At 35.8% G+C, this 15509-nt stretch overlaps 1 protein-coding gene across 1 annotated transcript in view; it reads left to right on the forward strand.

The window, feature by feature from the left end:
• Positions 1–8622, forward strand: part of Sh3bgrl (SH3 domain binding glutamate rich protein like) — a 72381-nt gene extending 63759 nt beyond the window's left edge. Inside the window, exons 3-4 of the mRNA XM_021187532.2 lie at positions 555–635; positions 6307–8622. Of these exons, the coding sequence (XP_021043191.1) occupies positions 555–635; positions 6307–6339 (114 nt within the window). The 3' untranslated portion in view covers positions 6340–8622. The remainder of the gene's footprint in view (positions 1–554; positions 636–6306) is intronic.
• The last annotated feature ends 6887 nt before the right edge of the window (positions 8623–15509 follow it).

Consider the following 15509-nt stretch of genomic DNA (forward strand, 5'->3'; position numbering starts at 1 on the left):
GGCAGTCTATGGATGGTCCATCCTTTTTTCTTAGCTCCAAACTTTGTCTCTGCAACTTCTTTCTTGGGTATTTTATTCCCTATTTTGGGGAGGAATGAAGTATTGTTTTTTTTTTTTTTCCAATCTCACTCTCTTTATTTTCAATTAAGATGAATACAAACCAACTTTGAGATTTTGCAAGCTGGTGATCTAAACATTTTCCAGTGACACACCAACCATTTCTGCTTGGAGCTGCATAGCAGGGTTTTTGGTTTGGTTTGTTTAGGTGTGTTTGTTTGTTTGTTTGTTTTTGAGATAGTGTTTCCCTGTGGAGCATAGTCTGGCCTGGAACTAGTGATCCTTCTGCTTCTGCCTCCAAGGTTGGTATTATACATGTGTAGTCTCAGAAGTCTGCCTGTCTGTATGTCTGTTTACTACTCCTTCCAGAATTTCAGCATTCTGGAGCTAAGGCCCCAAGGAGATAACTGATCCTGTCAGCCAGTTAAGTCATTATGAGCGCAGCTCTCTCTATTGGGGTGCACACTGCTAATTTTTATTGTCTTCTTTTCACAAAGGATTATGATGCCTTCTTTGAAGCCCGAGAAAATAACGCAGTTTATGCCTTTTTAGGCTTGACAGCACCACCTGGTTCAAAGGTATGATTCCTCTGTTTCCTTCATTGCTGATCATCTTATTGCTGCTAGGTTTTTTAATCACTAAAAATCATGCCTGAGTGGGGCAGTGGTAGCACATACCTTTAATCCCAGCAGCTGAGAGACAGAGGCAGGTGGATTTCTGAATTTGAGGCCAGTCTGATCTACCGAGTGAGTTCTAGGACAGCCATGGCTACACAGAGAAACCCAGTCTCAAAAAAAAAAGTCAAGTTTGTTAATATTCAGATTAAGTCTAGAGCAGTGTTTGTGGTAATATACTTAACCTCTAATGGGGGTAGACAAATGTGCATAGAATTCTTAGTCAAGTACACTTAGAGAAGTGAACTTCTCTATCAAGCTTCCTGAGCCAGGAGATATATCGTTATTCAGTCTCAAATGTGCGATTGGCAGCTCTAAACCTCCAGATGTCATGCTCAATTCTACATGGCCATCAAGCATCTTAGTTCATGGTCATCTCCTTAGCAACAGCTATTAACTTCTGTGAGAGTAAATGATATAGTCAGCTATTCAAGGATAATAAGAACCTTTGAGTTACAAAACTGGTCATTAAGTTGCTAGCTAACTTTGGTATTTTATTCCTTGCCAAGACAAATTAATTTTTCAAGTGACAGTATTCCCAAGGGAGCCCAAATAAAGAAGGAAAGTAAAAATGAAATTACTTGTCCAATGAGATGCCTCAAGGCTAGGGACTTTCACTAGACCTTTGCCTTTTCCATTTGGTCTTTTTTTTTTTTTTTTTGTACCAGATCACTTAATCAAAATAGGTTTCCCCAGTAGCACCCATCTGTGTTTCAATCTTAAGAGTAGATTTTATGATCAGCAATTTATTTAAGCTCTAATTCCTTCTTCAATCTTGAGAACCTATAATAACATCTATGTTTTCACCAGACAGGCTTTGTAAATATGTTTGTTTCACTCTGAAGTTCTGCTTCCTTGCCAAACATTCCTTTCCCATGGATAAATGTTATATTTTAGGATTTGTAAAACTGAATCAAGCCAGAAGAACCTTTTTTTTTCTTGTTGTTGTTTAAATAATTTGTAAAGCACAAGTTAAGCCAGTGAGTTCAATGCAGATCAGATAGTGCAAAAGAAAGGACAATCTATTTCTTGTGGCTGATGACTTTGTCCCCTCCAATTAAAATTAAGATTCATTCATTCACCAAATGTCTATCAGTTGCCAAGCACTGAGATCAATGGTGGAGCAAGCATAACATATGATATAATTCTTATATTCTGTTCATAACCTAGTGAGTATATATGTGCAGAAGGTTATATAAGTATTTGTATAGGTAATTATAATTGAAGATATACTATGGTCAATTTTATAAGACTGTCATAAATAAAGGACATAGGAGTTGAGGGCAATAATCTTTATTTCTTATTGAAGAGATTGGAGAAGTTTTGATTAGAAGGATGTTATTTGGTCTGTTCGAAATTTCAAGATATTGAAATGATACTAAGTCATTTTTGACAGGACAACAAAGAAAAGCACTGCATAGGTGCATATAGCTATACTTGATGATCTCATATCAAGGGTGAAGAAAGCTGTGTGACTTTGGAATTGAGGATATTAAACAAAGGGCTGTTAGAAGGTTTAAGATTAGCTAGGTACTTTGGGGCCAGGTTATAATTTCTGTATCAGGTAGCTTCACCTTTTTTTCTGTTAGGTACCCAAAAGTCACCATGGAAAACTTGGGAAAGCAATGGTGTGATTTTTGTTTCTTTGTTTGTCTTTGTTTGGTCGCTGTTGGACTGACTGTGTAGCTCTGGCTGGTTTGGAACTCACTATGTAGATCAGTCTGGCCTCAAATTCATATTGATCCTCCATCCTCTGCAAGGGATTAAAGGTGTGCACTACCATACTCTGCTCATGGAATTATTATTTCAGTAGTTTAAGATACAGTTTAATTTAATTTCATCTATGTATTTTCCATTCCTTCCCTTCTCCTTGCTTGCTTCCTGTGAATCAGGATCTCATTCTCATCTGTCCTGAACTGATCAGAGCAGCTTGACATCCCCTGTGATGGGGTCTGTCACCCTGCAAAGAAAATTTGTCTTAAGAAACTAAATTTGGTAGGTGTGTGCAGTATGGACATTAGAAGAAGGACATGCTATAGTAAAACTTCTACTTTAGAATGCTTTAAGTTCACAAAAACAATCAAGAGAGCCTTAAGTGAAACAGTTTTAAGAAAGTGAAGTTAGAAGTCAAATGACCCAAGTCATATTGTAAGCATTGACAATTAACAAGGTGCTTGGGTAAAAGCATGATTCAGATTATAATCCATAATCTCAAACCATTGGAGAAATGGTAAATGTTTCAAAAGAGTGTCAATTAAATTGATTCATCATTGAACATCATGGATAAACTATGAGTCATATATAATCTAAATATACGTTTTATGTATATGTCTAATGTCTATAATGTTAGAAACAAATATCCAGCAATAAAGCCTACCTAAGTGTTATTCCATTCCATAAGCTCATGTTGCCATTTGATAAATTATATCATGGCTTCCTTTTATACAGTCTCACTTCTCATAGTTCTGTCAACTCTGATCTGGAAATATTAATTGAGAATTCTAGAACAACTGATTTATGTGTTTTTGTCACTCTGGGTAGTATGATGAAATTACTCCCCATCCCATGCTGTCTTGCCACACTTATCCAGTCCGTTTGTACCACCTGCTCAATAGGCAAGAGAGAGGGAGGGGGACCACATTCACATGAATTTTATTGTAGTCTATTGTCATAATGCACTGTTTTATTAGTTATTTTTGTTAGTTACAAACAATCTTATTTTCTGAGTTAAACTATTTATATGAGAAAAATCTACTCTAATTAGGATTTTTATGGTTGTTGATATGAGGGAACTGTATAGCTTGTAGAAAAATATAAAAAATGAGTTATAGATTTGTATTTACTGGCTAATTCTCTAATTATATTTAGAACCTGTGCATGGGGCAAAAAGGAAGCCTAGAAGGAATAGTAGCCAATAGGAATGGCCTTCTCTCATTGCTTAAGTTTTCAAATCACTAATAGTGTATACCCTTTAAAAATTTTGAAAACTGATGTACTAGAAAGATTGCTACCTAAAAGAACTGCTCAGCAAATATTTCCATAAAGTATATTCTTGTGGAGGACGAGTCTGCTCTTTTATCCCTTTGTGTACTCAGCATACTCAAAAGGGATCATACTCATTTCTTGCTTCTCTCAATTCAGAAAGTACTTCTTAGCACTGGCAGTTCTTTGTAGTGAAAGTGATGATTTTAAGATAGGAAATAATACAGTAGTTTCTATTTTGATGGAAATATAAATCCAGTGGCATTTGTCTTTAGGGAGAAAATGATTTGGTGAGAAAAACCACTTGCGGTAACCTTTTAATATGGTAGAGTTATGTTTAGAAAGATATTTTCGGCCATCTAGTTTGAATCATTATGTGTGGAAAGTGGTCTTGGAAACTGCTTCAACTGTGGTATGTGAAACAATCCTATTTAAATTGAAAATAATCTGTTCAAGAGATTAATAACAAAGATTAAGATTACCCAACTATGAACTCAGTTTCAGTCAAAAACAGGAGAGGAGGAAAATCAGAAAGAGCTCGTGCCTGTAGTGGGGTCACTCACACTGTATGCACCCCCCTCTCATCTTCTTATCCTTATGTGCTCTTTATGAGCTAAGTGCCTGGAATGAAATTCTATAGAAAAACTTAAGACTTAATTTACTTTGTCCAAGAAAACATAATTGACTGGCACAGCTAAGGTCTGAATCCTGAATTAATTAACTCAAAACCTGTGCAGGCACAGGGTGAAGTTCATATGATATCCTTTTAAAAAATTAATTAAGTCTCTTCTCGTTGTTATCTTGGCATGTATGTACATATGTATGTATGTGCATAATGTGCATGTACATGGGCATGTATGTGTATATGGAGGCCCGGGAACAACTATTGCTATTTAAATGAATATATTTTATGCATCTAGTTATTTTAATATTTTTTGTTATTCAGTGCATATATAATTTGTGTGTGTGTGTGTGTGTACTGGGAGAGAGCATTAGTGCCACAATGCATGTGTATAGGTAAAAGTTCCAAGACTTGAACTCAGGTCATCAGGCTAGCATCCTGGCCAGCAGGCACCTTTGCCTTTTGAGCCATCTCACTGGTCCTACATTATATTTTATTCCTAAAATTAAATATGAATTTGCTCTGTAGATGAGGATGGCCTTGAATTCAGACACATCCACCTGCCTCTGCCCTTCTCCTGCAGTATTGGGACTGAAGGTGTAGATTTCCCTTTTGTTTTAGATGCCCTTGTTAGCAATCTCATTCATTAGGAAAAAATGGAGTGTGACTCTGGGGAGAGTACTGGTCACTGGAAATAGAAGTGTATTTATTTGAAGAAACACTTGATACAAGCTACTGCACATTATTATATTTGTGCTTCCCCAGCTGCATATACTAGTTGCTCTTTCATAGTTGTGCTATGGTTTGATTTTTCTGCCAAGTTTTTAAAAGCATTTTGTACTTATTTTGATAATTTTATACATGTATGGAATGGATTCTGATCATATTCATCCCATTACCTTGTCTCCTTCTCCCAGATTTCTTCTTTCCATAGAGTCCCTCATTAGTTCCGAACCTTCATGTATGACCTATTGATTTAAAAAGGGTTGCTGATATGATAGAGAGCCATTTATCAGAGTTTTATACCACTGAAGAAAAATTACTTTCTATCTCCTAGCGACCATTAACTGCAACCATTAACTGTTAAATGCAACCTTTACCTGTTAACTGCCAATAGCTTCTTAAGAATGGGCTGGGCCTCAGAATCCCTTTCTTGATTCCCTGAGGCTCAGGGCCCCATCTTCTGTAGGTAACCTCACTGTGAGTTCATGAAATGAGTGTAAAGTTTATGCTGTGCCCAAAGACAGCATTCTATAACATTCCCATCCCCTGGCTCTTTTTTTCCATTCCCTTTTCCCAAAGTGCTCTTCCAAACTTGGAGAGGGTGGTACAGATGTCCCATTCATGACTGAGCATTCAACAGTTACTTTTCCTGCTACTTTGATTAGTTATCAACTGCTGTTCACAGCAAAAAAATGTCTCTGACCAAGTTTTTAAGCAGTACTATATCGCCATGTATTGAATCATTTAGAAGGCAGTGTGATGAATGCAACATGATCATTTAGCAAAACAATAGTAGATTCCTCCAAGTACCTGTGACCTCCCTGCTCAGGGGCTTTTATACCAGGCTTATAGAACCAGATATGAATTTCTTCTTGTGGAGCAGGCTTCAAGTCCAATCAGAAAATAGTTGCTAACTCCTATAAAAGTCGCTTTCCCTGGGGCCTATCTTGCCTGTGAGTTGGTTGTGTGGTATACAGGATCCACAGCTGAGTAAGAATGTGATTCTGATCCTTTCCCAGCAGCCTACATAAAACATTTTCTTTCTGGCATGATAAAAGAAAGCTTCTGCTAATTATTTTGAAACCTTTTTTTTTTTTTTTTTTTTTTGGTTAAATCATGAAAGTAATTGCTATATAATTACTTGTTAAAAAATCTTAGTCACTTGAGATAGTTTATTTTAACCAAATGCACAAGAGTATCTGCCTTATGATATTTAAATGTAAGTTTTGTTTATTTGTTTTATTCCAGGAAGCAGAAGCCCAGGCAAAGCAGCAAGCATGAATATTCTGAGTTCTTCCTTCAGCATCTTGAAAAATAATGAAATCTCCATTGCTTTTATAGAAATCCTGGCTTCAAAAGAAATAGGCTTACATGTTGAAATAATAGATTAGTTGATGTTCTCGCATGCAAACAAGCATAATGAAAATGTGAACATGGTGGTAAGAAATGAGAGATGAAGTTAAAACTTTAAGTAGATATCTTAGAGTAGCATTGTTATCTGCCAAGGCATTTCTGTTCTGTAAGGATTTTACAAAAAAAACCAATATGCTCCTTATTTTATATTTCTGTGTAGCTTAAGGTTCTCATCATTTCAACTTTAAGGAACTGAAAGGAGAGAGAGAGAGAGAGAGAGAGAGAGAGAGAGAGAGAGAGAGAGAGAGAGAGAGAGACTCTTATTCCAAAAATGCCTCATTATCTTTAGTGAACACGAATATTTTCATGTGATGTTACTGTTGTTAAAATGTATTTACAGGTTATGTTCATGATATGTTAGCCATTGTAACTTCCTATGGTGATTGTGACATTCTCCTTCTTTTATCAAAGAAACATGTATGCCCTGAACCACAAGTTTTGCAGGCTTTTAAATGTAACCTTTCATTGAACATCAGTGATCAAAATAGTTGGCTTCCCATAAGACAAGCATTGAGTGCATTTAACTGACAAATTCCTTGCTTATACATGCAGTTATGCCATGTTTCTAAGTTGCTTGCCTCAGTAAAATGTGGATATATAAGTCATGGAGAAAAGATTGCAGTTCATTTTAAATTGGCCCTTCCTTGCAAAGAACTCAGACTTTTAATTAACTGTTATACAGTATCTTGCCCTTCATTGTTTAAGATTTATTTTCTTTTGGTGTTTGCTGAACAAAGTAGGAGTGGCTCTTGTCTCCTGCTTTAACACTGTTGGTGATCATGAATGACACTGTTCTTAATAGGTAAGCTTTTAGTTTCAGTTTAGGTATACTGTGTCAACACATCCATCCAAGTAGAAAGAATCACTAAGCACACATTGATTTTTTGAGAAAGTACAAGTATCAAAGAAAAGCAACAACGTTTGAAGTAGTCTGAAGATAAGCAAGACCCAAAGCATTCATCCAGAAGATGCTGATATTGTACCTTTTCCTCATACTTGATTTTTATAAAGAAACACACATCCTTTACTTCACATTACTATTATCATCATATCTGCTCTTTCCTAGACTGTACTTGGCAAAAATTCAATATGTAATGAAGCCATAGCTTTGTTTACTGAAACTCCAACATGAATTGATGCTTTAAAATAAATGGTTTTAAAATTTGTGCTACTCGACTCTAAATGTTATACAGTAATTTTGATGAGTAATTTTTGTTTATAGGTGTTTAAAAAGGAGAAAAACCAAAATGAACCAAACCAAACAAAACAACAATAAAAAACAATTTGAAGTCAACTTTTAGTGAATAAACTTTGAAGTATGAGTTGGAGTCAAAAGTATTCCATTTTTTCTTTTTACAAAAAAAAAATAGTTTTAGGGATCTCTATGGAAGACAGTGCTTTAAATTAATTTTAGAGTACAAAATACTTTTAGCCAATGTTTTTCCTCATCATTGCTAAATGCTACAGGTGATACTTGCAGTGTTATATGTGGACAATTTAACTTTATATGTTTTGCATTGGAGGATGTTTATGTCTGTGGGATAATACCCTGAAGTCTGTAGATTTAAAGTACAAGTTTGAATTGAGTCTTCTCCGATTGAAGCCTGTCATTTTGTTAACTGAGAAACATTCCTGATAGACAAAAGAAAAGGAAATAAAAGTCTAAGAATTAAGATGAGTTTTGAAGAAACTTCCACAGTATATGCTTGGAAGTGAATTTCTTGTTGCTTTGCATAATATGTTTGGCATATTTGTGTTTCTAAATCAGATCTGGTAATTTGTGAATTTCACATTTTTAGAGCTGATTTGACTTTAAGAAATTTTGATATTTAGAAAGAGTTTCACTTTCAAAAACACTATAAATTGTTAATTGTACCACTAAATGTGGACACTTCATTGGGACCCTAAGTATAGGTTAATAGAGAGTTTTGAAACAAAGATTATTTTTATTGGGAAAGACTGAGTACAGGGAGTTTTGTGAAACCAGACTTCACTCCTTAAGTAAAAACAACAACAAAAACATGTAGAACTCACATGGATTTTGTTAAGCAGGTGTTGGTGTTTAAAATATACAAAGTAAATTAATCCTTTTCTATGGAACACTGATTCTTTTCATCTGATGTATTTCAATAAAACTGATTAAGTGATTCATGTTTGATTACTTTTAATTTTCTGGTCTTCTATCTCCCTTCCTCAATTCTTGTTTCTGAATATTACTAGTCATCCCTTTGTAACTAATTTTAATTTAAATTAATTGTAATTTTAAAATTTCTTTAGAAAGAGTAACCATTCTTGGGGCTGGAGAGATGACAATGTTTAGAGAGTACTTAAAAGCTGGGCAGTGGTGGCACACACCTTTGATCCCAGCACTTGGGAGGCAGAGGCAGGCAGATTTCTGAGTTCGAGGCCAGGCTGGTCTACAGAGTGAGTTCCAGGACACCCAGGGCTATACAGAGAAACCCCGTCTCAAAAAAAAAACAAAAAAAAAGTACTTAAGACTCTTCTAGAGAAACCAGGTTCTGCTTCCAGCACACACATGGTGGCTCACAACTGTTAATGTAATTATTATTTTGCTATGATTTTTAAAAATATGTTCATTGAGGTATTTTATATACCTTAAAATTTCCCTATTTAAAATGCAAGAGTCAATGGATTTTATGCAATCATCATCACAGTGTGAAACACTTCAGCATAGAACATACTTCCTTACTTGTTATCTATTACTCCATCAGCCATATGCAACCAGTAATTTACTTTTAATCTTTATGGAATTAACACTTTTGCAAGTGTCACATGAATGGATTCATGAAGTATTTGACTTTTGGTTAGTGATTTCTTCAGTTACCATGCTTTTGAATTTCATCTCTGCCACATCTTGTAATCATTGATGAATAGAGCATCTACTCTTTTATATTGTGAGATAATATTTTATTATGTGTGTAGAATCACCTTTTGCTTTATTCTTTGTTTGATATATATTTTATACATATCTACCTTTGTTTATCAAGCATAATGGTACTATGAGTGCTGATGTATTTTTTGTTTGAACACCTGTTTTGAATTATTTTGCATATTTGTAGATATGGTTCATGTGGCAATTCTGTTTAAAAATTTGAGTAACTACCACATGTTTTCAAATTGGCTTCACTATTTTACACTACCTCTCGCAGGATACTAATTTGATAAATTCTTTACTTCTGGGGAAATGTTTGTTATTCTTATTTTATTTATTATAGCCATTGTAGGAGCTATTTTATGCCATATCAGTAGAGTTGTACTTTACATTCCTTTGGTTGCTAAGTATGTGGAACATTTTCTTATGCAGTTATGGCTGTTTGTGTACCTTTTTTGGAAAAATATTTTTTCCAGTTCTCTGTTTAGTATTGATGTCTTTATTACTGGATTATAATAATTTCTTCTATAATAGGATTACTTATCTATTATTGTAAGCATGATCTGAAATCTTATTTTCCATTCCATTGGTTTTATTTTCAAACATAGGTGTTTGATGTTTAAGTTTTTAAGCTTGACAAAGTCAATTTTCATATGTTGCTCATTTATTTCTTTTTACTTTTGTTATCATAACTGAGAGGACAATCCTAAACCAAGGACATGGTGATATCATTCCTACACTTTCATTGAATATTTTTAGCAGTCATGCTTTTTTATGTTTGTGAATTATTTTTCTGTGTGATAGAGAGTAGGGATCTAAGGTCATTTTATTTTGCATGAGGATTTTGTCCAAGAATCATTTGTTAAAAATACCTTTTTGTCTCTATAGAAATTTGTTTCTTCCTTCCCACAGTTTCACTTCTACATTTTTACTTTCATGATGCATATCCCCTAAATAATTTATATCTATGTAAAATCCATCATTTAGAGATGAAAGAAAACAAACATGTGAATATTTGCCTTTCTGAGACTACATATACTTTTCTATATGCATTCACCCATTGATGGACACATTACTGGTTCAGGAACAGCTCTTATGAGTAGTGCTGCAGTAAACAAAAAGCAATATCCCTGTGGTCTGTTGACTCAGGATTCTTCTTTGTATGCTGAGGAATGGTATAACTAAGTCATATAGTACTTTTTTATTTTAAGAGTTTTTAAGGTTACTTTTGTTTTTTTAATAAAACTAGAAACAGTTTTATTAAAGATTTCAGATTAAATATTTCAGACTTCTAGAGTGGAATAGAATCATTTGGGGACTGACAGATTGTTAATGAACACTGACCCCCAAAGCTCCACCCAGCACATCCCCATTATCCAAAACCAGCTACCCCTTTGCTTTGGCAGCAGCTACTTCCTATGGAAGGAAGGGTGTAAGTTCACCAAAAATGAGATACTATCTCTAGGTTATAACTTTAACATTTAAGAAAATAAGCTATATTTAGATGACACATGATTACAGAAAATAGCATAAACCATCAGAAAAAATGCAACCAAGTCATTTCAAAATAAAGGAAATAATATAATTTGTTAAGGATTTCCAGTAGTTAAAAATCTCAGAAAGGTCAGCTACAGAATGTGTTCATATTCTCAGAGCTTAATACTAAAATTTCATAATTCACTTCCAAAAAGAATAAAAGAAATCCTTGATGTAAATTTTATTAACAGCAGGAACTATAGACTTTCTTCCAAATACAATACAATTAATATACCCTGTCAAAAATGTTCCTTCCCCAAAATGGACTGTAATTAGCTTGAGGTATTTTAAATGTGGCTTTCAGTGATTGAGAACTTAATACCACCCTCCCTGTAATAGCCTCATTACCACTTTAGAGTTTATTACAGTGTGGTCACTTGAATTATCTGAAGCAGGGGGAGCTAACTCAAAAATACCAAAACCCTTCAATCTCTTGAAATTATACATTAATTTCATTCATTCCTACTAGAACAGGAGCTACATGCTCCTGAATATTACACTCACGCTATAGAGATCCAGTATTTTTGAGACATTTTGAAGTATGAGAAACTATGTGAGATTTACCCCCATATGTCTTAACAGAGCTCGGAGGTGGTTGTCTCACCAGTACCACCCGGTCTTAGTTCTGTACAGTAAACAGCATGGCTCCTGGCACTTCTCATCCCTTCAGCATGGAGGACTATAAGAAACACAAAAGTCAAGAAAGCATTCAGTTCTAACAAATGGAATTTCACTCTTATGTTAAAAAGCTATCTATAGCACATCACTTTTATTAAAGCACATGCATGTTCTCTCCTCCAAAGCTGTTCAGTATAGAAAACTAGGCATCCCTGAATTCAAACTGATCCTCTTCAATAGCCTCAATCAGTACAAACGGAGGCAGCATCCAGTGAGAGCTAAAACTGTGTAACATTTGTTTTATTCTGTAAAACAAAAGTTAGCCGAATAACAGAAAAACCCATAATAGGTTTAAATCATGTATATTCATCTTTTCCAGGAAAGCACAAAGTAGGCCATATCACAAAGTATTTAATTAATGGAAGCTAATTTTCAAAGTACGTTGAATACTATCAATTAACTTCTGAAGAGAACCCTAGGGCTTGCTTGTTCACCTTACTATGATAATAAGTTTGAGTTGACTATTGTTATATCATCTAAAACATACAAATACCTTAATAATCTCATTTATTGTTTGACCTTCCTTCCACAAATGATGACCTGTCTTGATGTTAGTTACCATATCCCTCTACCAACATAATGGAAAGCACAACTGATGCAGGTGGACATCAACCTTTTCTACTTTGGCTCTTTAGGAAAGAAACAACTACTTTTCTTTGTTCAACAATCAAATATGTTCAACAGTTGATTTTTCATAATTGTATTCTAATAGTTACATGATGAAAATAATCCAGAATAACTAAACTGTAACAATAAGTGAACATGCATTAGAGAGGATTTATGCATTCAACATATCTAACAGAGCTATACTTGGGATGCTATATATAACATATTGGTCTTTGAATAGAAATATGTAACAGTGGAGGATAAGAAACTGGGGGTAGCCACTAGAAAGTCCCAGACGCCAGGAAAGCAGGAGACTCCCAGGACCTACAGACTTTACCCAAATATATACAACAAAGAGCAGAGAAATATAGAGACCACCTCCAGGGAGCCACCCACCCATCTCAAAAATTTTAAACCCAGAAATGTTCCTGTCCAAAGGAAAGACAGGGACCAAAATGGAACAGAGCCTGAAGGAAAGGCTATCCATCTTTTTTCTCATCTTCAGTCTTAACCTTTTCTTTTAGCTCCTCTGAAATTTCATCTTCCTCATATGGTTTCCATTCACATTCTTCTCCTGTAGGTTAATAAATTGCATTAATGATCTCAACTTGCATAACAAATAAAGGCTGATAGAGACCAGGATACTTGCTTTTGAGATCATGAAATTCCTCATAGAGTTTGGCTTCTATCTGTCTGTATACATTTAGCTTGAAGATTTTTAAAATTAATTAATTAAATTTTTACTTATTCACTTTATATCCTTCTCATTCACTGCCCCCTCCAAGTCATCCTTCCCACAATTCTCCCCACATCCTCCACTTCCCTTCACCTCTGAGTGTGTGACATCCCCCCAGAGTATGTCCTAACCCTGGCACTTCAAGCTGCAAGGGGCTAGGCACTTCCTCTCCCACTGAGTCCAGAAAAGGCAGCCCAGCTAGAAGAACAGTATACTTTGTACAGGCAACAGCTTTCAGAATAGCCTCCATTCCTCTTGTTCAGGATCCACATGAAGACCAAGCTGCATATCTGCTACATATGTGTGGAGAGACATAGGTTCAACCCATGTATGTTCTTTGGTTGGTGTTACAGACCCTGCAAGCCCCAAGCATCCAGGTTAATTGACTGTTGTTCTTCCTGTGGAGTTCCTATCCCCTTCCACACCTACAATCCATCCTCCTATTCTTCCATAAGAGTCCTCAAACTCCATCCACAGTTTGGCTGAGGGTGTCTGTATCTGTCTGAGTTGGCTGCTGGGTGGTGCCACTCAGAGGATAGCCATGACTCCTGTCACAATCAACAAAAGCTAGGACAATATAACTTGATTTTTGAGAGCATTCACTCATTTTTGACTACTGTAGTCAAGCTTTCAGTGTTTCCTGTTGGTGTGTCTAGCAGACTATCAAGTCTCTCTTGGAGGGCTGTGAGAATCTGAAGTTTGCATCATCTGAACAGTAGCTGAGGAGCTTTGATTTTTGTTTCTTCTACTTCTTCAAATCTTGATCAAGTTCAGACTGTTCTTTGTTGTCAATATCTGACATCTTGTAAGAACTCCAAGTATTGTTCCAGGAGGCTATGAGAGCAGAGCTGGACAGCTCGAGCTGTGCAAGCAGTGACTCAGGAAGGCAGAGGTGGAGGAATTAGAGGTGGTGCTGTGAGCAAATGGAGCTAAATAAAGTTAAGGGTTTATTTTTAAATTATGTGTATATGTGTGTATGTGCTTGTGACTACAGTAACTACAGAACATGAATGTATGCATGTATGCACTGGTGAGCAATGGCCAACCTGTTTTTATCTCAGACTCTGACTCAGAACTCAAACTCTCCACCCAGCTAGCTAGGTTCCCACTGGTGTGTCACTACCGTGCCAACCCCATGCTTCAAAACCCTCATGACCTTTGTGATGCACATCTGGCAAACACATGCTTTGCTGCTCTCTTGAACACAGACAAGCCACCATGTGAAGGAAAATGCAACACAAACTTAGTTCAGAAACAATGGTAACTCAGGGCGCAACAAGTAAAGCCTAATCTTGTAAGCCTTATTAAAATATGATTCCTCTGGTGGTGGAACTGCAAGGCACATGATACTGGGAAACTCTAGCAGTTACATCTTACCCTTATACTGTCCCTCAAGAGATGATTCATTGCCCGCCAGTGCATGGCCGGCCAGGCCACTGGGACAGAGGCACAAGCACAGGAAGGTGCCAGTTCTATTCTTTTTAAATACTTCCCGCAACACGTATGCAGTAAATTATTTCTTTATGGAAAATACTTGAAACATTTTAAATAAAATATGCACTGTATGGTAGTGCACCATGTCATATCACTCCTGCCAAACTATATGTTCTACCAAATATTCAACATCTCTCCATTCTTTCCCTCTTCCTTGACTCCCTTGAAACTTGTCCATGTACCTTTCCTTTCTCTCTGTCAACGGGTTTCTAATTGTATTTCCAACCAGTTTAACAAAGGAAAATCATTCTTAGTACTGGAAACCCAAACAATGGCCCAGAACTAGTGAAATCATTGTTCTTGGCAGAGGATCCACAACCATCAGTTCACTAAACCAGCATAGTCCTTAACTACATTCTAAATATGTTAACTTTTAATTTATAAGATTGAATTTTTAAGAGTGGGTGGTAGAGAGGTGTTTTCACAGAAGTGCGGATGTTTTTGGAGATCAAAAGCATTGATCTCTCTGGAGCTGAAGTAACAAGGAACTGTGTACCACATGATGTGGGTAGTGGAAACTGAAATCCAGTCCACAGCAGGAGCAATATATATACTTAAATCTTGAGCCATTTTTATATTTGTTATTATTTGTTATTATATTTTTGTTATTATTTGCTATTATTTTGTGTGTGAAAGAGAACATGAAGTCATGCTGCCCTACATGTGTAGAGATCACAGGACAGTCTGAAGGAATTTCCTCTCCCCACCAGGTGGATCCTGGGAATTTGACTCAGGTCATCAGATTTGGCCACATTTGTCTTTCTATGTCTTACACATCTTTTGTCTGAGTTAGAGTCTTTCCCAGTTTTGGTTGCTTTTTTTTTGCTATGATAAAGTCACATGACAGTAAAACAACTTAAAGAGTTTATTTGNGCTTATATTTCCAGAGGGTTATAATTCATATGATGACTACGTCATGGTAGGTAGTAGCCGAAAGTGTGAAACAAAGAGTTCACATCTTCAATTATAAACGAAGCAGAGAGCAACCTGCAATAGAGATAGTAAGGCTATGAAATCTTTTTTAAATATATTTTCTTCATTTATATTTCAAATGCTATCGCCAAAGCCCCCTATATCCCCCCTGCCCTGCTCCCC

The sequence above is a fragment of the Mus pahari genome, chromosome X (assembly GCF_900095145.1).
Source record: "Mus pahari chromosome X, PAHARI_EIJ_v1.1, whole genome shotgun sequence".
NCBI lineage: Eukaryota > Metazoa > Chordata > Mammalia > Rodentia > Muridae > Mus > Mus pahari.